Below are 26,003 nucleotides of genomic sequence, written 5' to 3' on the forward strand. Positions count from 1 at the left end.
TTCTGGGCTGTTGCACAGTAGTACAAAAGCTGACGTCACAGCCTCGGCAGTGCATTTTTTTTTGGGGGGGGGGGGGGTCACGTGTGTTAGCATCAGAACAGAGGAGAATATGGTGGCGCCCAGGGAGCCTTCATTGTTGAGGTGCATAGTATCAGATTGATTTATTTTTACACGGAAAGTGTCCAAGAATGCTCCGATAATACGGCAGCCCGAAAGAACAAACTTTTTCTATGTAAAAAAAATCAATTTTGTTGAACAAGAGGACAGTGTGTTATTTACGTTTGAGCACAAAGTTCTCACCATACTTGGTCTCTTCACATCGCACCATTCTGCGGGAGAGCAAGTCGGCTGATGTTCCGGCAACGACGAGCGCAAGAATAAAGCCCAATATGCTCCTGCAAGTCGAGTACACAGTCACAGTACGTAGGCTTGAAAGTGACGCGTGCGCACTCTTTATTGTGCTATTATTTTTTTATTATACTTACATGCTCACCGCTTGGAAGGGAGAAACTGTTCGAGGCGTTCGAATGCGGCAGCCTTTAACTGTGGTGTTAAATCCGTACGTAGAAGCAGCTGCAAGAAGAAAGACTGGTGTAAAACTACGTTGAGTGCGTTTCTTCGCTCGACGTTTGATATTGCTCGTACTGCGCAATACTGGCCGACACTAATCGTCGAAATAATTTTGCCAATGGCAGTTGTTTACCTGCATGGATGAGTGACATTAAATCCTCCTGGCTGCATGTCGAAGGACCACAGATCCCCAACAGGAAAGCGTAGTCTCTTCCTCTGATCTTGTCTGGCAAAGCATACAAATCGAAGCGTCCCTGGATGACACACAAGAGCGTATTACGTATTTCCATGTATGTCTTTTTTTTCCTCTCTCTCTTTGTTGTTAACTTTGGCAACGCCAGGCCTTTTGCCGTGCACAAAGCCGCAACACATAGTGGTCACGCCGGCAGGAGCTCGTAGTACTATCATTTTTCTCGTCATAGACAATGATTAATACTGTGCTTTGCTCTGATCGTAAAGCAGCAATAATTTTATCTTTTGTGATTTGTTCCAAGTCCTCACTTCCTCTGCCCACCTCTCACCATGCAAATTAAGTCCGCGCTCGCAACGTACGCTTTATATCTCCCAAAATACCCGTTCAAACTTGTAGCCCAACACACTGGTGTAGACATAGTGGATATAGAGTTACAGGAGGGTAGAATCAAAAGTAGAATAAGGTAGCTTGAAAAGTGAATTACTTGTGAGCTAAGTCGCGTACTCGAAATTGGTTCTTTGTACCATCCGCCACCGCTAAAAGGGGAAGATAAAAAGTCAAAAAGGTGAGGAGAACGTAAAATCGGGAATGTTCCACAAACGATCTTTTTTGTTAGTTTGTTTTTCTTTTCCTTTTTTGATCCATTGAGTTACCCAAGTCGACACCCCTCTTTCGTGCATAATGCCTCGAGAATTCACTCGAGCGACGCCATGATCGTACCTTTCCATTTCAAATGTTTATGCAAAGCGTCAATATATCGGAGAAAATTTCGGTCTAGAATTGCGTGTTGAAAGAGAAAATACTACACCATTAGAGTCTTCGCGCGCATTGTGCGATAACTTTCACTAGGTTTAGAAGCCATTGTGTGGTTCGGTAAAGCAAAACGCGTTTAGAGCAATTTCACTGTCTTGTTGTAATGTTTGAACGACGAAGCCGCAGTTTCGAAGGAACTGTAACCGGCATAATTATTGTCACGGTTGAGGGCATGCGTGATTGCCGTCGAGTGCTAATATAGCAAGAGAGATACGAAAATATTACCTCAAGGTCACCGATGGCGTTGAATTTTTTCACCAGACTTTTCGCATAACGTTTGGTGATTCTCAAAGTCATGGTGCAGTACTGTCCTCTCAGGGCTGTTGACGTGTCATACGTAGGTGCAACCGTTCGTAAACATTGCTCGTAGCCTCCCAGGTTGGAAACACTGTACTCCAGCACGTTGTTCGGGATGAAAGCGTTTGCAAAGATCACTGCGAATAAATTGTGGGTGTAAGCGAAAGTTTGTGGGCACAACATTTTTTGCGTAAAGATGCAATGATGGTGAGGAATTCCAAAAAAAAGGGGCGATCGAAAATCTGGACGAAGAAAGCACTAAAGTAGGGCTAAATACTGAGTATGCGAAATACAAAGATAATAATTAATAGCCTGGTGCAAGTAAAAGAGATGGAGTCAGTACAGGTGTATGTATACCTCGACCAGTTACTGACAAGGTAGATAAGTCACGAGTAAGGATGGACTGGAGCACTTACGGCAGGCATTCCCAAATGATGGCAGGCAATTTACCGCTGTCCCTCGAGCGGAAAGTGTACAGTCATTGTATACTGCCAGAGCTAACGTACGGGGCGGAAACTTGGAGGATAACAACGAAACTTAACGAGTTAAGAACACCACAACGTGCGATGGAACGGGAAATGATAGGCATAACACGAAGACGCAGGAAGAGAGCAGAGTGGATTAGAGAACAAACAGTGGTGTAGCCGACATTCTAGTTGACATTAAGAAGAAAAAGTGGACCTGGGCAGGTCCCGTAATGCGAAGAACAAATAACCGACGATCAGCTACTGAATGAACACCAAGGATGGAAGACATAGCCGAGACAGGAGACAGGAGGTTTGATGGAGTGACAAAAATCGAAGAAGTTCGCAGGTATAAAATGGAACCAGCTCGCACGAGATAGGGTAAATTAAACAAGAGATTACTGGGAGAGGCCTTCGTCCTGAAATGGAACATAGAGTAGGCCGTCAATTAGGATTATTATGAAGCAAGTTCGTGTCGTTTTAAAAGTACTTTTTAACGGAGTTCATGTTGGCCTCGTCTCAAAGTACACTGACACATCCACATCAAGAAGGCTCCCTCAAACAAAAAAAAATGTTGGATTTTGTTTATATTTATTGCATGTCGACCTGTAACTGTTTTTTGCTGATAGAGTAAAAATTATTGGAGCGGTAAACACTCGGAGAGGATTTACATAACAGAGCAGACGGTTTCGCCAGTGCTTACCGTTCTCTGGCAACGTTGCACCTACGCGCCCAAGAAAGCTCCCCGTTAAGCTTGTTTCCTACGACCTACGATTTTCTGGCAGCCGCTGCTTGTCTTGCGATGTTTTCCGCGCACGGAATAATTCCAAGCGAAGCTGCTTAATACTCGAGCCTTGCAGTGTATCCTGATGGTGCTGCATGCGATCCGGCAATAATTTGCTCTCGCAAGTGAAAACGTTCAGTTTCCCGAAAGAGCACCCGGATTGCGGTCGATCAAGTGGGACAGCTTGATTATTATGTTAAACTAGCAGATTCTTTCTGTCCGTTTGGTTCAAAGCAAGCAATGCTCAATACATACTCTAGTCTTACTGATGTGATCCCGAGGCGTATTTCTTTCATTTAAAGAAAGTCTGAGCTATCCAGCTGCTGGTTCTTTTGTTCTACTTCTTTTTTTTGCTTTTTACTTGGACATGCTGTCACTTTTAAAACCACGGAGCTGGACTGCAGTTTGAGTGTTCACCTCCTGTTCACCTTCTATACCACCGAAAACTCACTCATTTTTCTAATTGGTGCAGCAGCTACCCCGTCATTGCTCGGCTGTTTTGGCGTTTCTCATCTCGAAAATTGTCTTATAGTTTTTTTTTTTATTCTTTGGTCAACCTTTGGCCAACGATAGAGCTTGCCAGTAGAGCACCTGTCGTGGTTGTGGGGTAGACGCCACCTGTCGTCACATACCTACTAATAAAATAGGTACAAACACGCTTCCGGTCTGGTGCTATGCCATTACAGGACCTCAACGCTTCCAAATAGCGCGACTCCCCAAACTGAGCGCATTCCCACCAAATAGGTGCGCTCGGATGTCACATGGAAAGTTGCCTATTGATCGGCAGAGATCACCAACCTATTGATCCTATTGATCGGCAGAGATCACCAACCCTCGTGCTATTGTGAAACGAATCTTATAGCATCAAACGCGTTTACCAGGCAATACTTTTGCTTCTGTAATGACCAGTCTAGCTTTACGCTGTACGTACACATCTATATGCAAAGCAGAAACGCGCACAGAAGAAACTCTCCAATCGAAGTATCCAGAGGTTTCACTAGCGACAAAGGAGAGTGTGCGAGTATTAAAAAGTGGGAAGGCAGGTACTCACTTCTGATGGCCCATGGTTCTTGCCTTTTAAGCGCCATGATAAACCTCAGAGTCCAGAGGTACACTCGGAGCTCACGTCGACTGTGGACATGATTTCAGAAGAGTACGACAGTATTTTTTTCACGACGAAGTCGTCTAATCGCTGAATGTCCGTTTCAATGTCCCTTGTCGTCGATTCGGGAGGGTGAGAATGAACTGATTCTTGCAGCAGTGCGACAAAGAGAAAGAAAGGCAAAAAGTGTACCGTCATGTTGAAATGGTGAAAAAAGACCGTCCTGCAGAATAGGAAAGACTTTGACGAAAGAACGCGCACGAAGATGCGATGCCTTCTCATAGACGCAGGAAATCACGGCTCTACCAGCTGCATATGCATTGCTTCCTGCAAGCACACCTCGCCGTTCCCACCGCAATGTTATAGTGTCCCAGCGAAATGCGAGGGCCGGTATTCAGCTAAAGCCTCTGCGGTGCTACTGTTCTCACAGTCCCACGTGTTGTAACTGTCCCTTCTTTTATTGTTTTCTCTGTCGCCTAATTCTTGGGCTGTGCCCATGACAGCGTACTTCAAAGATTTGCGTCGCACTGAACGACGCGCAAGCTATAGGGAAGGAGGTGCAACGTTAAGGAAGCATAGAAAGATGCAAAGAGACGTAGGAAGCTTATCTAAACTGCGTATTTTAAACTACCACTGACGTGCTACATGCCATTACTTCTTACAATTTTTTTATCCATCAGCATTCGACCATTCGGAGAGTACTGTACTACTATATATATATATATATATATATATATATATATATATATATATATATATATATATATATATATATATATATATATATATATATATATATATATATATATATATATATTAGGGGTGTGCGAATATTCGAGTTTCGAATATTCGTCGAATATTACATTCGAAATATCGTATTCGATTTCGTGTATTCGAAAAGTTCGAATATTATAACTTCGAATATTCGAAAAATAATATGCGATTCGATTATCATGCATATATTGCTGCTGCGTTCGTATATATATCGTAAGTACACGGAGGCACTATATCTGTCTGCGATACGTGTGATTTATTGCTGGTGCATCTCCGACGTCAGCGCTGTTGGCGATCATGTACCGTACGCTAACGTGCCGCACTACCACTCGTTCACTATGCGGGACCACTTCTCAGTTGTGGTGGCGGACTAGATACCCCAGTCTGGCACAGCTTTGCCCCATGTAACTCCTTTATTCTATCTATTGTCTATCTATCTATATTTCTGATCTATCTATCTATCTATCTATCTAGATAGCTATCTATCTATAGCTATCTATTTTTCCTTTGATCGATATTCGATTCGGTATTCGAAGGTGGATATTCGTATTCTATCGAAGATATTCTATATATATATATAGTAGTACGGTCTATTGCTAGTACGGCTATATGCTCTATTGTCGCAATGCAACAATGGCTCATTTTATCTATCTATCTATCTATCTATCTATCTATCTATCTATCTATCTATCTATCTATCTATCTCATTCCTTTCGATGAAAACAAAGAGTATTCATACTGTTCATTCACACATACACTCAGCATAGTTGTTTCCACAATGGCAGTTTGGCTCGAAGATAAACTTTTTTCTTCAAAAACAAGATTTGTCCCTTCTATCAAGCATTCTTGCCCGATGGAGTGAGTACATCAAAGGGGGCGAAGAATTACGTTGAAGCGCTCAATCCAATTCACGTGCTCTATCACTGTGTCACATGCTCTATCACATGTACGGTGATACTGTGAACTGTGTGGTGGCGAAGGTATTTAAATCGGCACGGATTTCAGCATGCGGCAACTGCAGTGAAAGTGTTCACTCATATCTGTGTGGTCTTCAAGCGACGCTGCCCCATGCCAGGAACCAACACAGCAAGCTTAGAAATTGACCTCTACAGAGCTCAGTAACCAACAGCGGTGTCGTTGTGGCTATCAATGTTCTCTCATCTGCGTACCTTTTCCTCCACAATTCCCTTTACCCGCCACGGTGGTCTAGTGGTTATGGTACTCGACTGCTGAGCCGAAGGTCGTGGGATCGAAGTCCCGGCCGTGGCGCCGCATTTAGGCGAAAATGCTTGAGGCCCGTGTACTTAGATTTAGGGGACGTTAAAGAACCCGAGGTGGTCGAAATTTCCGGAGACCTCCACTACGGCGTCCCTCATAATCATATCGTAGTTTTGAGACGTTAAACCCCAACAACTATTGTTATGTAATTCCCTTTCACTTGTTCATAAGGTGAAAAGCCGGTCTGCTTGATCTCTATACTTCTTCGTGTGGATGGATGGATAGAAGTATGGATGCTGTGAGCGTCCCCTTTCTAACGGTGCGTTTACCTGTGTGCCACCAAGCCGGAAAAAGTTTTTCATTATAATTATAATTTAATTCGGCCTAATGTCTTGTCTATCTCAATCACAATTTTCTTCCTATTGTTGCGAAGCCTTGGAACGCAGTAATGGGTCGTCCTCTCTTGCGCCTTCTAGTGGGCACCTTTCTGAAAGAACGCCGCTCGTGCTGGGAGTCCGTGCTCCACCTTGACTGCCGCCATTGCGCATTGTCGCCGAGTGCCGTCCAATAAACATCTTTGCACTATCAAAAACTCCAAAATTCACAGCCCAACATTCTGCGCCTCAAGGCAGAGTAAGTTTAGTTTTTCCACTATGTGTTGTTGCCCTTTCTCCCAACTTTCCTGGTACCAACTCTTCAACCGTCTTTTACTTATTGATACCGTCGACCGGTTTACCTTTCCAGTGGTATCACTGAAACACCAGGCTCCGTGTAGGCTTGTGCCTAAACTAGTAGTGTTACTAGAAATATTTTCGGGGGGGGGGGGGAGGGGGGGGAGTTGAACCACCTTCCACCCCTGGCTACGCCTGTGGCTCAAACATACATACGGTGGGTGCATTCACGTTCAACTAAATTATGTTCTGTCGTTTCATTTCCCACGCAAGTACAGCCGTATTCTCTACTGAATTTTGCTTTATACGAAGCGTTATAAAGCAACCCGACCTTGCTTCAAATAGAAAAGCGCTTCCCTTTGAGCTGTCCTAAAATGCTTCGCGCCTCATTTCCTCTGTACCCTTTCGGTAGTTACTCAGAGTCGTGTTTGCTTTTGTATTTTCTTTCTCCCTAACGCTGCTACGCAATAGATCTCCCTGCCTCTTTGACATTTAGCATAGCGCTGTTTGTTGCCATATCGCTTGCACTGCCAGCCGTTTACTTTCCTGGTCTTCTAGTTCTTTTAGGGGCGAATCTCCTTATTCCGGGGGTCTGTCCATCCTCCGTTTGTTTGTAGCGTTGTTGTAGCCACCTCTAGCTCGTGAGAAGCGCGCGTTCTGGTATGCAGTAGAAGAAGAAGACGACGTGGACGTGTGACACACTCGTTTTGCGTGTTCGCCTGTGTGGCGTTCTTTCTTCTTTACTCCGTCTCGTGTTTTCAACGACACCCGAAGACAACATTTCAGAAGTAACGCGCCATGAGGCTCCCTCTTGGTACGCTTTCTCTTTAGCTCGGAGTCGCCAGATGGAAGACAAGGCTGCGGAACGGAGGGCACGGAAGGCGGCGGCAGCGCGCGCTCGCAGACAGAATCCTGAGGTGAGAGCCCGCGAGGCCGAAGCTGCACGTCGACGCCGCGAATCAGATTCCGCCGTTCGAGCCCGCGAAGCCGAAGCTGCTCGACAAGCTCCACGGCTGCAGCGAGAAGACCTCGCCGTTCGAGCCGAAGCTGCTCGACAAGCTGCAGGGCTGCGGCGAGAAGACCCCGCCGTTCGAGCCCGCGAGGCCGAAGCTGCTCGACAAGCTGCACGGCTGCGGCGCGAAGACCCCGCCGTTCGAGCCCGCGAGGCCTAAGCTGCACGGCTGCGGCGCGAATCGGATCTTCAAAATGTGAAGGACCATGAAACGACGAGAAAGCGCAGCGTACCGGCAGGCAGAGCCCGAGGCTGTGCGAGCACGTGAAGTGGCTGCAAAACGCATCAGGCGGGCTCTGCCCGAAGGCGCCGACGCGCGCTTCCAGCGGGACTCCCTTGATAACAGTTTCGGCCATAGTTGCGGTGTGTGCAACAGATTGTGGTTCTCAAACAATCTAGTCACAATATCTTCCATCAAGAAGGACCGCGCTCGCGCCAATGCCATCGCCGTGCTGCAGCGCGAGTTCGCTTCGCCCCACTCATCATCATTCACCACGTGGATATGCTGTGATTTTTTTGTCCACTGTGAGTCAACGCTTTTCCTATAAAAGTCGGAACACTCTCTCTGCCCATCTACTGTCCTTCATATTCCTTAACCTCTCTTCGAACCTTATTTAGCCCTGAGCTTCTCTCGCCTCAGAACTTGTATCCCATATCGCCCATTACAGCCTCATTTGTCGTCATCCTGTGAGCACTCAACGCGAGGCGTCCCACAGTCCTTTGATTCACGCCGGTCCTGATTGCACCTATGACTTATTGTGCACCACTGTGTTCTTATATGTAAGCCCGGATCCATTACACCTTTCCACAAACCTCGAAGCACCTCGTACCTCTCGCATCCCCATAACGCTCTGTGCTTCATTATTGCAGCATTGCTATTACCCTTTGCTATTTCCCGTGCCTCCATGTGTATGTCACCTTCATTTACACATACTCCGAGGCACTTGTATTCTCTTGCTATCGGTATTTCCCGGTAGCGGAACGAAACTGCATTGTTTATGGATGCAAACAAATATATACTCTGAAATGAACTTGGAACATGGTTGGTCACTTTGGTTTGGTTGTGTAGGGTGTGGCACATACTATACGTGCTCCTATTTCGGCTTGGCGTACCTGCGGTTGTAGTGAATGAAGGGAATTTCTGAAAGAAATTTATATGTTTGTGAATTTTTGGTGCAATTTTGAGATGTTTGTGCGGACTTGTGAGAATGAAGACGACGGCGACATGAAGGCGAGCCAGGGGCAGGTGGCACGCGCGGCGGCGGCACGAGAAAAAAAAAACAAGAAAAGAAGACGAGAAAGAAGAGAGGCGCGTGTGGAACGCGGACTGGTCTTATTCCCTTCGACTACCCGATTTCATACCCGTTTTTGTGGCTGAATTTCTGGCAGTAGTGCTCGCATTGCGCAAGTTAAACTCGACAATTACATCTGCCGTTATAATCACAGATTCCCTATCCCTCTGTGCTGCACTTTCTGCTGGGGTTGACTCCCACGTAATAAAGGCGTTTCGTGCACTGGTGCCCGTGCATTTGAGAAAAGTTCGCTTAGTTTGGGTTCCTGGACATAAAGGGTTGCTCCTAAATGAAACTGCCGATTCCTTAGCGAAGTCGTCGATTAATGGACCGATTTTACCATCTTTTCCAACATCCGCTTATGTGACGGCTGCGCGATTTCGCAGGCGTAGCATTATGGAAGTTTTTGCAGACAGAGCACTCACAAGTTCCACAGAATATCGGCATTTATTATATCCCTGGCGGAGGCCATTTTGTCAAACCCGTAAGCTGGAAGTGTCAATTACGAGGCTGCGATAGTCGTGTACCGAGGCTAAATTTCTATCAACACAGGTCTGCTCGATACACCTTCTCCACTGTGCGCATTCTGTGGTGAGCTGGAAACAATTGATCATTTCTTTCTGACCTGCAGGCGATATACTACAGCACGAAAAACCTCATTTGGAAAGACCTTTACGGGCTATTGGAATGAATTTATCTGTGCCTGTGCTTTTGTCTTTTGGGGCCTCTATTTCTGGGTTCCCCAATGCGAAGGTTTGCGTGGCTCTGAGGGATTACCTCAATGAAACCAATCGGTTAATTAGATAATCCATATTATTATTCTTCTGTGTCAACACATGTATATATTTTAAAAATTCGGGCATTTATTTATTTTATTTTATTATTGTTATTTATTTTTCATATTTGATCAAGTGTCAAAATTTCCTATCAAATTTATAATTTTTCTATTCTGTAACCTCCCCTCTAAAGAATTATAACATTTATAAAACCACTCAAGTCTTGGCCAATCCCCCACAGTGGGTGTGAGCCAAAGTTGCGTGTGAACAAGAACAAGAACGCGCAGAGGGCTGAGCGAAGCTAGCCGAATGACACACCGGATCAGGGCGCTGTCCGAGAAGTTTGTCGTGGCCGTGTTCAGCGAGGACTGGTGCTTGCCTGGTGGGTCGGACGTTGGCGGTGGCTCCAGCGAGGACGTGCCGGATCAGGACGCTGTCCGGGGAGCTCCTCCGGCCTGTTCTTGGTGAGACCTGGGGAGCCGAGGTACCTGCCTGGTGCTACCAGTACCCGGCGCGGCTCCTGCTGTGTCGGCGGGCAGGCGTCACGAGTTCCTGAACACCGTCGCCACCTGGGACGGCGCAAGGCCGTGATCAAACGGGAGGCCTTCCGAAGGCCTTGTCTCCCTGCTGTAAGGCACACGGGACGTGTCACCTGCGTGCTTGGGCTCGCCTTCGACGAGACTCGTCGCCGCACGTGGACTGACCCTCCGCAAGACAACGACATCTACAAGTCGTGAGACGTTCTTTTTTTGTAACCTTGATCGGGCATTCCGCGGTTAGGACTCTCATATTAATTATGTGTGTTTATCTCTGTGCTTATTCTCCGTCAGTCGTCCCTAGAATCCCTTGTCACCATAAATGTTTATTGAAATTCATTCATGCGTATTCTCTTGTCGCCCGTTCCTTTGAGCCACGCACTCGCAAACGTGACGAAACCACCACTCGGTCCTTACAGCGGTGTTAGAGCACCACAAGTTTACGCAGGGCACGACGTTTTTTGATCAAAATATATCCAACTTTGTTGATCGATTTCTCCTTCTTCGAAAACACCGAAGAAATCTACGCTTTAAACGATTCCTACAGCGCCCACAGCTCACAATATCTGCAATTTCCCAAGAGTATCTGGCAAGCATCAACGGTTGCCAAGCTACAGTGGGCAATTCTATTCGTTTGGAACCAACTACCTCGCGCCGATGAAACCTTGCCACGCTAAGCCTGTTTTACAAATTATCGCATGTTTGCTCACATATTTTGGTCTTCGACATTGCAGTGGGAACTGAGCAGTAAACAGATCGCAAGAATAAATTTCACTGGCTACTTAGACAATGCGGAACGCATGGCATTGAGCTGGCGGACATAGAAACAAGGGGTGCTTAAATCGTCTCAACCGAGTCTAGATGCTGAAGTAGACATGTGTTACACATCATTTTATGGAAGTTTCTGTGGCACGGCGAATTTTCAGGTAGCCGGTTTTGGCTGACACATTTATGTGCATTGGATTGAAATCAGACCAGACGTTAAAGAAGCGTGAGAAAAAACTGAAGCGGCTTATTGTTGCTTTATTTACCACGACTACTTACTGTCAGTGCTGCACAAAAACATGAAAAAGCACAAATATTTCGCTATTACTGATGTGTATTTGTACTTATCTCGGTGTAAGTGAAGCATATGCTTTACTGCAAATGATCAGGGAAGCCGTCGAATTTGCTCATTTGTTTGGGCGGGCCTAGGAGCAGCTATTGGAAGCTGCGAAGTTTCAGGCACTTCGCCGCCAAAAACGTGCTCATAAAAATTTTCAATAGGGGCGTCACACAAAAGAAAGAGCAGGTATGCGAAGTAGTAACTGATGCCGATGATTCCCAGTGTGTTCGTGAGCTGAAAAAGAAGAAAAACAAAATGTAACTGAACAACAAGGGATGCAACGATAACTGAAGCATGGCGGCATGAGCACGAAGAGAATGCATTCCTAGAGTCACCGAGAGTCACATGGAAGGGGATTCACATTAAAAACCTTAAAACAGAAAGACTATCGTAAATAATACCAATGTATCTGTGTTCAAGTCCCTTCAAGTTTGCTTCTGATAACAACAGCAAATGCATGGCGTACACAGCTTAATGTTACACGGACGAGGAAAGAATAGACGCAAACCCTGGAATTTGTCTGCTTCAAGTGACATTGTCTTTTTCCGCCATGCAACTGCACATTGCTCACGGAGTAACGTGCGACATCAAAACTTTCAGAATAATAAAAGGTATGGGCAATTGCTCGCAATAACTACGCTAAGTCGCTGCGAATATAACCACTAAAGGTTATGTCGGCTCTGATGTAAGTCTACGAGGAAATATGACACGAACCAAACATGGTGGAAACAAAATACGTGCATTACTTAGCTCTAAATTGGTGCGTTGCATTCTGTGAGCACTGTATATACTCGCCCCAATGTCAGCTGTCACGAAAACAGCCAAAAACACAGCTAACAAGGCAACAGCGCATGCTTCTTGTATATGTAATATTAACCGGAGGCGTTTTCGTCTTGATCTAATTTCAGAATGAACTCTGAGCGATATGGCAAAATGAATCTTTAAATAAGTTTTCCTGTAGTTCATTACATGTAGTACGAAAGCGATTATATTTTTCTTATGCTCGTCAGTGCAAGCGGAATATATGGCAAACCGTTTGTATACAGCGCTCGTCGGCGCTCGTCTTGTGTGTTTCCTGCTACTTTTGTCCTCGTTTCCAATCCGCGCTGGTCCCTGACAATACGTCTGTATACATTCTCCCATAGTGAATAAATCCAAGAAATGACTTGAAGATGGAGGCTCGAAGTCATGAAAAGCCGTCAAACGAGGAATGCGGCTACAGCCAAGGTTTTCACAACGGGACTTGTCTTCGTTGCCTTTGCGAAGAGAGGTAATTCGTTGCATATACGTCGTTTTCAGCGTCACTCCTCGTTTGACGGCTTGTCATTCTTATAGAAAGGAAGAGAAGTAATCAAAGTTGCGCTTGTGTACATATCTCCGTGGTGTTCCTTGACTGAAGCACTGGTAAACGCATGATAGCAAAAAGATCAAAGTTAAAGGCCATTATGCGGTTATACTGATGTTAGACGTAACCAACTTCGGGAATCGCATATATGTCTTGCCTTGCTTGCGTCAGAATTACATAATGTAAGAGAAAATGGACTCACTGCACTCATAATCGCTACAAAAGTCCACTAAACAGTCCGGCATTGAGCAATGAGGAATTGCATAAAACTCAAAGTGAGGTGCGCGGAATGGCCTTAATGCTAAGTAAATCATTTTGCAAAGCGGAGAAGAAAGAAAACAATTACAGTAAAAAGACAAATTGGGTCAATGTGCATGTCACTTCTAGTAGCGTCAGCCGAACTTGCAATGAATATTACATAGCTCATTCCAATTCATGTCGAATGAAGTATTTCGTAGTGTTTTCATTTCATCGTATAGTCAGGGGACAATATGACTACTCCGTTAAGGTAACGTTCATTCCGAAGCTTAAAAAAAAAGGCACCGTATCGGAGTGAGCGGCGAAACTAAAAAAATAATAATTTATTAATAAACAAGCTGTTCTCGAGTTTAGAAATAATCTGCCAGACTTCTGATCAAGAAATTCCACTTTTTAAACTGTCGAGATGTTCTGTTCTTCAAGCCACGGTGTGTTCATGCTAACACCTGTCTGTCGTACCTGAAAAAAGTCGTCCAAGTTGAAGCGTGTCTTTACCAGCGCCATTCGTAGAAGAAGGAATACTCCTTGGAGAAGATACACGCCGTACGTGAGCCTTGCAAGAGGAACGAACCCTTTCCATGATGACATCCGCGCCATCATGCCTGCGAGATTCATTTGTACCGTTGGTGAGCCTCCCTAATAATGAAATTTAACCGAGTGACTGAAAAATTATTCTGGAATATTACGTGTCAAAACCACGATTCAGTTATGCAGCACGGCGTACTGGGGCATTATAAATTAACTTTGACAACCTGCGGTTCCTTAATGTGCCCTGAAATCTAAGTACGCGAGCGTCTGCGCATTGCGCCTCTATCGAAATCTGGGCGTCATGGCTTGGACTCTAACATGCGACCTCCGTAGCGCAGCGCCATTGCCACTGGGCTATAACGGCGTGTTATCAAGTAACTTACTTCCAATAGAATCGAGATATGATTTGTTTACTTTATAACGCTCAAACGAACAAGGACGAAAAACGACGCGGACACAGTGCTAACTTCCAACATATGCTTTATTTGCCAAAGGGGTAGATATATATGCAACAAACAGCGACGCACGCAGGCGCATTGTTCAGGATGAATGCATATAATAAAGCGAAGATGCATGCCTGCATAGAAAGTTAGGATATCCAGTCAAAACAAAACAATACCGAATTTTTTTTTACGAGATCAAGAAGTCATTCCAGAATGCCATTACCGTCGGGTCACCCTGTGGGCCTTCTTTAAAAAATCAAGTCCTTTTTTTATAGGTCGATTGAGGGCGCACTAGCGCACGTGTTTCCCAAACTAGCGTTATTCGCCGCTTCAATTATCTCATGCGTTCTTGTCGTCTGGCTTCTTCCTATCACAATGCACTGCGTATATATGGGATCGCACCCACATTTCCTGCAGTGGATAGCCAGATGGCCCACGCCTCCAGTTCACTCGTTATTTGCGTGCTCACGCAGCCTGTCATGCTGCTCTCAGCCGTGGTTTGAGCGAACGAATTGAGCTGCGGCCGCGACTCGCCGGCTCCGTTGCAGCGGTAGGCTAATATGTTGGCGGTGGTTTCTTGGCCCGCGCTCGCTACAACTTGCACCGTTACAACTGGCTGAAGCGGGCCAAGAAACCACCGGCAACTTACCGCCCTACCGATGCAACGGAGCCGGCGATTCGCGGCCGCAGCTGATTTCGTTCGCTCAAACCACAGGTGAGAGCAGCATGATCGCGGCGCGCGAATGCGCTAGTAGAGTGTCTACTAGAACAGGGGAGTGCTCGGAACGAGCTCCGAAATGTGAAGCCCAAACAGGGTCAATCCGCTGGCGGCACTGCTATCAGTAGTCTGCAATGTGACGTGTTTGAGAGTTGCGCGCGTCTCCGCCGAAATGGTGCAGGGGTAGAATGCTCGCTTCCCACCCAAAAGGCCCGGGTTCGAATCGCAGCTGTAGATGGCGGGTTTTTATTCTTAGTGTCACCTTTTATAGCTGTATTGATTTTCATTTGTTTCTTAAAACTAGCTTCAGTTGCTACGTGTTGGTTCAAAATGTGAAGTAAAATGGAAGAAATTTCACACTGAGTGCAGTTATTTGCTGCGCCACCGCCCGGGATTGAAGAAAAACGTGAAGTATGGCCTCCGAGATTTTCGTGAATACGAGTCTCGAAACGAGATTTCACATTTTGCGTTACTTTTTGTAGCAATACGTAGCAACAGAAGCTAGTTTTACGAAACAAAGGAAAACCAACACAGCTATAAAAAGTGGCACTAAGAATAAAAACCCACTATCTACAGCTGCGATTGGAACCCGGGCCTTTTGAGTGGGAAGCGGGCATTCTACCCCTGCACCACTTTGGCGGAGCCGCGCCCAACTCTTAAATGACGACACATTGCAGACTACCGATCGCAGCGCCGCAGGTGGATCGACCCTGTTTAGGCTTCACTTTCTGTACAGTATATTGGTGCTACGGCCGTTCCGAGCACTCCCCTGTTCTAGTACACTCTAGCGCTAGTCACCTGTTTTTTTTTTAAATATTATTATTTCGCGGTCTTTCTTTGCAGCTTGTAAAAAATGGTATACGTGAGACTTTCTTTATCGCAAATAATGCATGCGGGTTTGTGAAGACGCTCTCGAACTTTGCAAATCCCATTTCTTGCCTAAAGTCAATATTTATCAAATTAGTTAAATAATCCTAATTAATAAATTAATTATTTACAAAACAAAAAAATGTCTGTAGTGCGCAAGGTGGCTGTTAGCAATATGCAAAATGACTTCACTCGCCTGCCTCTAATGTTGTATTTTTTAACCCTTGGCCCAAGTTTGCTGGGACACCCGTACAGTGGCGTAGGCAGAAATATTTTTCGGGGGGTGCACGCCCTTGATCCGACGTGGGGTCCGGGCAGGTAAGTGTGGTCGAGTGTCATTTTGTGCTCTGTATCCTATGGCAGAAAAAAATTGCGGGGGGAGGGGGGTCACGAGCCCGGTGTGCCCGCCCCCCCTTGCCTACGCCATTGCACCCTCATATGTACCCCTTTGGAAACTAAAGCATATGTTGGAAGTTAGCGCTGTGGCCGCGTCATTTTTCGTCCCTGTTCGTTTGTGCGCTAAAAGGTAAACATGAATTACCAACTTGCCCAAGCACACGCTCTTTCGAGGTATGACTATTTTGTAAAGTTTTATAATATGTGAAGGAAGTAAGCGTTAAATGAAATGCGAGTGGGAGCTGCACCTTATATGACATAGCTCAGCTCGCACGGCGCACCAGTGACGTCACTGAGGCTCATTTACCATATTGTGTGGCGAACGCTGTTTAACCATTGCTTGTGCAACATCAGATTCCGCGCACAAAAACTGCTTAAAATTGCCCTGATGTCATCTTATTAGTTCACGATTAGCTTTGTTATCTTTTTCTTTCTGTTAATTGCGTTTGTTTAAGCACTTTTACTCTCAGCGCTGATGTGATACTGTGCGCTACGATCGTTTAGGTCAAAGAGTGTCGGCGCGTTTTCAGTCATGGCGCCACGCAAGAAAAAGTGGGGCTCTTGAATGCCGCATTAGTGAAAAAAGGTCATAATTATCGCAAGTTTTTTAACTTTAAAGAAAGGGCAAATATTGAATTTGGTGCCGTGTTAAGCCTGCCAAACTGAAGAGACCAGGAAGGTCATTGTATCAGGATATGTTTCTGGCGCGGGGTTTCTCTTTCTTTCTCCTGGCGTAGCACAAAACATTCTTGTATATTACGACGTATCTCAACCCTCACTTCAGTTATTGAGAACACACCTGCGTAGCCATAAACACAGACATACGCACCTCCGTAGCCCGTAGCACAGGCGTAAGCTGGCCAACATAGTGAGACTGACCACAGGAGCCGATGGTAACCTCCGTATATAGCGTTTGTGATGGGGTCTGGCAAGTTTCCTCGATTCCAAGGCAGTGTAACAAATAAAATGAAGCACGCGACTGCCGCTGACAGAAGCCAGAGCAGTGCTTGCGCAACCTGCACGAAGAGAATTGAAAAATAAAGCCTTGTATTTTCTTTTGTGGAAGACAATTTCCCATTTTGATGAGCTGGCAGCTGTAGTGGTGTTCGTGCTGGTTTGAAAAGAAAGGGGGGTCAGACTGGTAACGAGAAATCTGATGCTCTTGCACACAACGAACGCCCTGTCCCATCCCCCCAAGGCCAGACTGCAGTAAGCAAAGCACACAATCCGCAATCATTTCGGGACGTGACACATCAGCTGCGCGTACTTGTGATTTGTGGCCCAGGACATAGCGTGTAAAGAAACAGAAACAATGACATTTGAGGTGTTGAGTATACACGTTATTATTATTCTTTTGCGTAGTGCTGTGGCTCCCAGGGCATAAAAAGTGGCCGTTCTTTTGCGAGGCGGACAAAGAGAGTCGATACTCTTAACTACAAGGAGATTTTTGTCGGTGATACGGAGAAGGGGCTGGATTTTATGTCGAGAGAGCTTTAAACTCATTTCTAATGCTTTGCTGCGGCAAGTCGAGGCTATAAACGAAATTCAGCTCGAATTTGATGTACGCTTGTGTAAACACACGACAGAAGATTAATATACTTCAGAAGAGATATGCGGAAGTGGTTAGTACGGTATTCAGTTTTTATATTGTTTTCTAGGTTGCAAGCCCAAAATAACTGACCTTTAAAGAAAATTAAGCTACGCAAAAACCGCCTTTTATTTTTAGGAAATATTTGGGACAGCACTACCGCATATTTATCGCTTCCCGTTGATTACATGAAAGGGCAAGTATAAAAAAAGCCAGAAATGACACAGCATTTATATACTTACAGGAGATATGGTGACCTCCTTGTATCTCACAGCCATGTACCCTGCCAGGATTCCACTTACGTACGTCGCCACATGGGTTATTGGCCTAAAATAAATGACCTCTAAAGTTTTGAATATGCGCCTGAAAGAAAAAAAAAGGCCTCTTATATTTTTAATCGTATGCGAAGGAAAACAAAGTAAAAATAAAGTTTTAATCCCCAAAAGAGTCATTGAAGATTTAAACGCCACTATACCGTCCATCGTTCGTGCCAGTTGTCATGCCGTACAGCAGATTCGAGAAGAATGTGCGGAAGGCCGTATAAGTGCTGCAAGCAAGTCCAGCCATCAAAAGCACCGTAACAATTGTTTTGGGAAATCTGGAAGCACAAATTCTCAGGTTATCCATTGCTGCTGTAACGCAAAAAAAATTCGCGAGCTTAACAAACCATGCAGCAGTGTGTACAAATCCGTTTTAATAAAGATCATGCACCTGCAATCGATAAGTAAATATAGAAGTACGCTATGAGGTACAACAAGTTACTTTTTGTGTGATACAACTATCAAAATATTGATGAAAGAGTCGGTAGGCTTAGAACAAATTTTAAGTGAGGGGAGAGAAACACTGTATTGACCTATTACAATGTGCTCTTTAGTTTTATGTCTACAGCCGCGGGGACTCACGGCGCGATGTGACCTGTTAACGTAATAGCGTTATAGAGCCCGTGTCTCAGAAGATGTGGTGTCAGTGTAGGCGCCGGTGTCGCTGGCGTTGTCCGGGAGCGACAAATCCAGAACTAACGGGATTCCTAATAACAACATCTCATGGGCTTTTATGTGCCAAAACGTGTCCCGTAACCACGAAACGTGCCCCGTAACCCCGTAAGCACTTAAAATTCTTGCTTCAAGAAAATAGATTTCCTTCGAGAACAGAGCCACAGAAGGTTCGCTCTTTTCTTGAAGCAAGAATTTAAAGTGCTGCTAGCGTTTTTTTTTTTCTCTTTTTGCCTTGTTATGTTAGGTGGTGGTTGGTTGTTACTTATGCGTCTCATGGTTGATCATTGCACACGCGCATAATTGTTGGTCTTTGCTCTTGCGCATCGTCGTATAAGTATATATGGGTTCCTTTACGCACATATAAACAGTTGGTAGTGAGCGCTGTTCGTGGGGTGTGTTCTTGCACGTATGCATGTGTGCGTGAATGAAGGAATGCCAAGTTGCACCAAGTTTCTTCAATGCGAAGTAGGCGGTGACAGCATAGCACGTGCAGATGTATGAGCCGTGTATTGGAGCCTTAAGAGATAACGCGGGCGACCGCGCCCTTTTGATCAAACGTCGCAGTTGCTGCCCGAGCGACGCAGCCACCCCCAAAGAAAGACGAGCGGGGTGTTTCCTCTCTGTTTGAGGCGGCATCGACGGCAGCCCTCCCAAGCGGGACCCTTCATGCGACGGAGATGGCCAGCGCGTTTCACCTCTACTTCAGCCGCGTTCGTCGGCAGCGCTCGCGGTTTTTTTCTCGCACGTAGAACATACGACGCTCGGGGCGATGTTGTCTATTTGGACTTTATACAGAACACGACGGCCACAGTGACGCGGACGGCGCCGGCAAAAACCAGCCGAGAGTGCATATAATTGATATCGCAATAAATTTATAGCTAAGCGAAACAAGTGGATGACAATCAAAAGAACGTGTAAAACGCAATTCCGACTACAGCAGATACGTTGATCTTGGATCGTTAAGTCTTTAGCGTATAGCGAAACTATCTACTGTATATCATATACACGTGAAGCTCCTCAGTTTTGAAAAGTGAAATAAAAGAAAGCGCGAAAACGATGAACCATGTAGATGCACTTAGCTTTTGTGTGCAATGGAATAGTGTGTGGAAGGAATGGGTTCTGAAGACAAATTACAGTAGCGTCAATTAACGTATTGAAGTTTTGCTTTAAGAGGGTAGCGAATTGGGCGAGTTGGAGAATGCTCATGATGGTTAGCGCAAACGGAACACGGACGAAAGGAAGAAAAAAAAACGACGACACAAGCGCTATCTAATAACTGATTGTTTATTGGAAAAATCACAAATATATATGTCTAGGAAAGAGAAAATATATATGCCTCTTTCTTAGACATATATATCTGTGATTTTTCCAATAAACATTCAGTTGTTAGATAGCGCTTGTGTCATCGTTTTTTTCTTCCTTTCGTCCGTGTTCCGTTTGCGCTAACCATCAGAAGCTTTGCTTTCACACAGGTCAATAGTATTAACTCTTTAATAATTTGGGGGCTGCAATATTTTTTCAAGTGCCCGAAAACATGAATGTTGCTAATGAAAGGAATTGTTTCACACGTTTTGAAAAAAATTTTTACAAATACGCATAATGGCTATCGTACCTTGGTAGAAGCATGATGAATGGCAGTGTGAGGGTGAAGAGTTGCATCTCGGTACTGACGTACCAGAGGTGTATCAAACACTGAAAGAAGGGTCAAGACAAATATTTCAACAGTAAACATCACATGTGCCGGCTGAAATAGCTGCCTCTATAAGTTTAACTGGTCCGCTTAGTATGAGTATCTACACTGAAACTCATTCTCGTAAGGAAGCTAGATGTAACAATGTTTCAGCCTTTCGTACGATTACACTACACAGCAGTGCGGGCGAAAACGAGTGTCTTTCTTTCCGGCTTGACATTAACGACAATATCTTGAAAACTCGATTTAGAATGGGTACGTGAATCGCTCCTAAAAAGAGGTAATTACTCAAAGGCGTTCGAAATCATGATTACTAAAAATAATCTTGAGTGCTACTTATCCAGCGAATTTTTCTAAACACTTGTGATGATCAAACGTTCGTGTACAATTGTTAATGCTTAAGTTTCTTTATTGAAGGATCATAGACATAAAAAGAAATAAATTATCAATTATTAACATCGTAGAACATTAGTAATACGAAACTGCTGTAGGAAATAATCTATTATGTTTGCTAACAGTCCCCAACATTAATGTGCGCGCTCGCGTGTGCATTTTGTGTGTGTGTGTGTCTTTGTTGTGTGTGCGCGTGTGTGCGTGTGTTCGTGTGTTTGCGCGTGTGCATGCGTGTGTTTGCGAGTATGTGCGTGTGTGTGCGCGCGTGCGCGCGCGTGTTTCTGTGTGTGTGTGTGTGTGTGTGTGTGTGTGTGTGTGTGTGTGTGTGTGTGTGTGTGTGTGTGTGTGTGTGTGTGTGTGTGTGTGTGTGTGTGTGTGTGTGTGTGTGTGTGTGTGTGTGTGTGTGTGTGTGTGTGTGTGTGTGTGTGTGTGTGTGTGTGTGTGTGTGTGTGTGTGTGTGTGTGTGTGTGTGTGTGTGTGTGTGTGTGTGTGTGTGTGTGTGTGTGTGTGTGTGTGTGTGTGTGTGTGTGTGTGTGTGTTGTCATATATGTGGTGGCTACCTGATAAAAGTATCATTTTGAATAGGGACACACGCGATCTATCCAGGGAGCATGACGTCTCTAGCCTTCACTAACTTCTATACAGTAAAATACCACTCGAACGGACGCCAATTAAACGAACTATTCGGTTGTACGAGCTATTCTAAATCCCACACCGAAGCGTCATAAAACCCAGTGCTAACGCACTTCAGTTTGACAAAACTCGGTGGAGCGCGTATTTCACTTCTACGAACATATTCCGTGACACTACCCAATGCCTCGCAGGTCATGTTGACCACTTCAACAAGTACAACCGCATTTTTTTGCGGCATAGTTTTACCGTGGCGTTAGCGATCAGCTCCGCCAATGGCGCGCCACCGCAGCTAATCGCGGAGGCCGCGATTTCACATTGACAACGGTGCTTGATTACCAAGTGACGAAAAGTGCATCTATTGACTTTGAACTCGATTTGCTGCCTACATATTTTCGTAGCCAGCCGGCAGCGACAGCTGTACAGCCTTAGCCCTCAAACGCGTGCTTGTCATTATGGATGTATGAAATGGAAGCGCATATGGATGGATGGATGAAAGAACTTTATTGAGGTCCAATAGGTCGTGCTAGTTTCCTATCCCGAAGCGGGCCGCTCCCACGTTGGGACCGAAAGACCTAGCCTCCCGGCCAGGGGCGTAGCCAAGAGGGGGGGTTGGGGGGATTCAACCCCCCCCCCCCCGAAATTTTTCAGTTTTGCTTGCGTATATAGGCACGCACACATAAAACGCACGCACGAACATACATAAACTATGGTTGAACCCCCCCCCCCCCCCCCGAAAAAAATTTCTGGCTACGCCCCTGCTCCCGGCCGCTTCGCGGGCCCGTTGTACTGCCAATAATGGTCCCTCTAATGTCGGGCTGTGCAGAGCTGCGTCCCACCGCTCTTCAGTGTTTTCTTTGTCGCTGCGTAACACAGAGCAACGCGAGAGCATATAAGTGAGATCTATGGTTTCGTGGCATGTTTGGCATGTTGTAGGAGTAGAGAACTCCGGATAAACCTTGTTAATTAACAACGGGTTCGGATATGTTCTTGTTTGTAAGAGCCTTAGCGTAATGGCCTGTGCTCTATTTACTTTACTGTGCGGAGGGGGGAAGACCCTGCGTCCTAGGTAGAAGTGCTTGGTTAGCTCGTTGTAAGAGAGGAGGTGATCCCTGCATTCTGAAACCACAGCATCTTCTTGCCTTGTGGCTGCACGGTTGGCAAGTCCTCTTGCAGCATTGTGGGCAGATTGGTTGAGGTTCACGCGAGCACCGTTGATTTTTCCCATGTGAGCAGGAAACCATATGATCGTGTGTGGTTTGATTACTTTTCCCTTGAGAATTGCCAGAGCCTGTCTGGAAATAACTCCTTTGGCAAATGATCGGACGGCTGCCCTAGAATCGCTGTGGATCCTCGATCTCTTTGAGTCGACAAGCGCCAGTGCGATGGCTACTTGCTCAGCAATTTCTGATTCTGTGGTGTAAGTGGAATGGAAGCGCATATCTCTGGACAAAAAAGTGGATGCTTTGCGTATCACTCATACGCTTGGAGAAACTCGAGTCCTTTGCTGCCCAGCAATGCGTTGTGCCGGAAAAGGTTCATGGGAGCTTGGACATAGTAATAAGTGAACAGGTGTAGCGAAAGGTATCCGCATTCTTCACTGGGTATTCAGTAAGCATACATTCGCATGCAAATGAGCAGCACCACAAATAAATGGTTTGGAATTTGATTTCAGCGTTCAGTGTTTCCTTCAGCTTGAGATAGCAAACAAGAGAACATAACTGTTTCAGTTCAGCGAACTTTAACAAACTTTTTCCTGAGGTCCCTTGATTTTGGTTGAAGTGAAGTTTGACTCTATTAATCCAATATGGCGACATTCGAGGCGACCCTCGGATATTATCATAAGGTGAAACATAGTTATGAGAGCAGCGAAAAATGACGAGGACGAAAGTAGTAACACATTGTGAGTGCTCTGCTTCCATCACTCGTATTGGATGTTTGGACGTGGTGCTACCTAGGCTGCAGTATAACATGGAAATCGCATCGGCACTACGTTATCGGGAGATCATCAACCGCGTTTTAGTGCTTTGTTGTAGCTTTTAAGTTGCAGTATGTCAGTCAAGCAAACAACGTCCCCAAACGAGAAAGGCACTTGCGCATATTCACACCTGACTACACAATTCCTGCGCAGGCATACATGAGAGAAGCTGTGCTGTGAAAGTGACCCTGCGACCCGCGTTTTTTTTTTTTTTCCTCCTTGTGCACAAGTAACTATAAAAAGTCATAATTAGCCGGATTTCAGAAAGATATAACAATATAAGCCACAGCTCAAGGACTTAACGCTTTTATATTATTTATTTTTTAAATCAACCCAGATTCCCACATACTGTTTTTTAGGCGCAAGTCATGAGATGGGGACGTTCCACCTAAGATGAGGTGAATGCCTGATGTATTTCAATTATTTTGCATCATGCCCCTAGTCTTTTCATTTTTTTTCTTTTCATTACAATTCATAGCGCCACGGGGAATGTTCTCGGCTGCCAAGTTTGATTTGAACATGGTATCACGTGTCATGTGACACGTGCTTCGTAAACGTCGAGAAAGATACAAAACTTTTCTTTCAGCTGCATTGGAGCGACGCTTAAAAATTCCACATATTCGTACAAGTCAAGTATTTCTTTTTTCTTTTGCAAACGTGTTCATTTTTTTTTCCTTTCTTTGTCAAAACAAACCGACTATCCGTAGAGCAAATGACTGTCAGCCTACCATTGCCCAGTATTCGACCGTCCAGCGCTTGCCTCGGTTGGCTCCTCTGAAATGCGGGCTCGACATGCCGAAATTCTCTCCTGCGCAGCGCCGCGATGAGGGCCAGCGCATGCGCGTCCCCTCCCCCTCTCTCTCCTCTCCTACGCTGCCTCTCTCTCTCGCGCCTGTCGACGTTCCCCGCACGCCCTGTGAGAATGAACGGCCAGGCTAAAGGGAAGACACGACGCGCGTAGTGTTCCTCTTCGCGTTCCTCGACGCGAGGTCGGTAGCAGGCCCAGCGAACGCCAACGGAACGCGATCATGCAAGTGCTCCAGCTTCGCATCGCCTCATGGTCCCCTTTAGCGGGAGATGGTGTAATTTTTTTGCCGACCTATGTCCAGCGCTACATTCTTGTTGCGCCCGCTGAGCCTGCCCTCGCCCCTACGACCACGGTTGACTTGTCCCTGTTTGTGTACAACACGGCAGTACCCTCAAGCACTTGATGGAACGGCTCTTCAACATTGCCAACGAAGTGCTGACGAGAAAACAGATTCCCCAGTCGTATACCAACATCGACATGCATCTCTTGCTGAGTGCGAACAAGGGACTTTACTAAGTTGCGAATACGTATCCGGGGCATTATTTTCTACTCACACTGCGGTATTGAGCCAGCACTCATTAAACGCCTATGTGTTGCTCTTTTCGATGTGGTTTCCTGTGTAAGAAACTTATATATTGGTGCATGTGTGGGAATTTCTGTTTGAATATCTGAAGCGCAGTATTATGATGGCGCATTTGAAGACTGACGTGGATAGTACCCCATGTGTTGAACTTGTAATAGACGAACACGAAAACTCCAGTTAGACGTGCTTGTAGTATGGCCGGTGGTCTCTAAAAAATGCGTTTAGGAGTGTTTCTTTAGATTAATTTTATCTACAGATAAACTACTGCCGGCAATGTCAAATTCGTAAAATATATGTAGCTCGATGTTAGCTTTAAATTGCTCCCCTTATTTCACCTCGGGGTTATCCGGCACTTCATTTTAATTAAAAACTCAAATGTAACGTAAAAGTAACGACACGTTCCAATTTTCGAAAAGTAACTGGAACGCGTTCCTTTCGAATTGAAGGAACTTGTAACGGGAACTCGTTAAAAGATGGGGAAGGAACGAGGAACGAACCTTTGTTTCCGGTTTAGGGGAACGTGTACAACACCGGGAAGAAGGTACGTCACGCGCGTCTCGTGAACTTGAGCACTTTTTCTTTTCTTTTCTTTTCTTTTCTTTTCTTTTCTTTTCTTTTCTTCGAACGCGCAGCGTACTTTCAGTGGGATCGCGCGGGGGGGGGGGGGGGGGGCAAGTGGCGGCCTCCCGCGGCGGCCGCAGTAACTACCGAACGCGCCATGTTCAAATCAGCCGATGGCGTGGAACTTGAGTCAATGACGCAGTGCTTTCGAGTAAATAGCATCATTTGTCGAGAGAAGAGGAAGCGATTTTTAGCTGACTGAGAATTTATTGTAAATCCCAGGCCGCGTGCTGCGTTATAACGTTTGGTTCGCGTGTTCTCGGAAGCCTCGACTACCGATCGGCAGCGTTTTCTGATCATGCTGAAAAAGTGTTACAGGGCCCCTATTGGCCGCGAGATCGAGCAGAGTCGGCACCTAGCGGCGAGCGGACGAAACCCCGTCGTGTGGGTGGCTCCTTGCGTCGTCTGCTAGGCACACCGTGTTCGCATGCGTGCGTACGTCATGCACGTCCTCAGATTGCAGCTTATTCCATTGTGCTAGCACAGTATCAAATGCTTGTACGTGTGCATACATGATATACATAAGCATTTCGCCTTACTAGACTTGTATGCGAG

At 45.6% G+C, this 26,003-nt stretch overlaps 2 protein-coding genes across 3 annotated transcripts; both read right to left on the reverse strand.

Annotated features, from left to right (window-relative positions):
- Window positions 1–599: 599 nt before the first annotated feature.
- On the reverse strand, window positions 600–4,495 carry LOC119376326 (uncharacterized). The gene is made up of 3 exons (XM_037646214.2): window positions 4,173–4,495; window positions 1,802–2,010; window positions 600–824 (listed from the first exon to the last, which is right to left on the reverse strand). The coding sequence occupies exons 1-3, from the start codon at window positions 4,207–4,209 to the stop codon at window positions 600–602; spliced, it is 471 nt and encodes a 156-aa protein (XP_037502142.2). The 5' UTR covers window positions 4,210–4,495.
- Window positions 4,496–11,614: 7,119 nt separating this feature from the next.
- Window positions 11,615–20,437, reverse strand: LOC119376328 (O-acyltransferase like protein; the record flags this gene model as incomplete). Of its 2 annotated transcripts, none has more annotated exon segments than XM_037646215.1 (6): window positions 11,615–11,841; window positions 13,670–13,812; window positions 16,992–17,178; window positions 17,993–18,113; window positions 18,226–18,348; window positions 20,358–20,437. In XM_037646215.1, coding segments are annotated over 6 exon segments (843 nt in total), but the record flags the coding sequence as incomplete, so codon positions are not given.
- Between the last annotated feature and the right edge of the window lie 5,566 nt (window positions 20,438–26,003).

This window comes from Rhipicephalus sanguineus, unplaced genomic scaffold (genome assembly GCF_013339695.2).
Source record: "Rhipicephalus sanguineus isolate Rsan-2018 unplaced genomic scaffold, BIME_Rsan_1.4 Seq1177, whole genome shotgun sequence".
Taxonomy (NCBI): domain Eukaryota; kingdom Metazoa; phylum Arthropoda; class Arachnida; order Ixodida; family Ixodidae; genus Rhipicephalus; species Rhipicephalus sanguineus.

What these genes read in the sequence shown, in the direction of transcription:
- LOC119376326 (XM_037646214.2), bottom strand. Translation starts at nt 4,209, where the DNA reads ATGGCGCTTAAAAGGCAAGAACCATGGGCCATCAGAA. An exon ending in AGAACCATGGGCCATCAGAA is followed by an intron (nt 2,011 to 4,172) that starts GTGAGTACCTGC and finishes ATTTATTCGCAG; the next exon opens with TGATCTTTGCAAACGCTTTC. An exon ending in ACGCCATCGGTGACCTTGAG is followed by an intron (nt 825 to 1,801) that starts GTAATATTTTCG and finishes TGTGTCATCCAG; the next exon opens with GGACGCTTCGATTTGTATGC.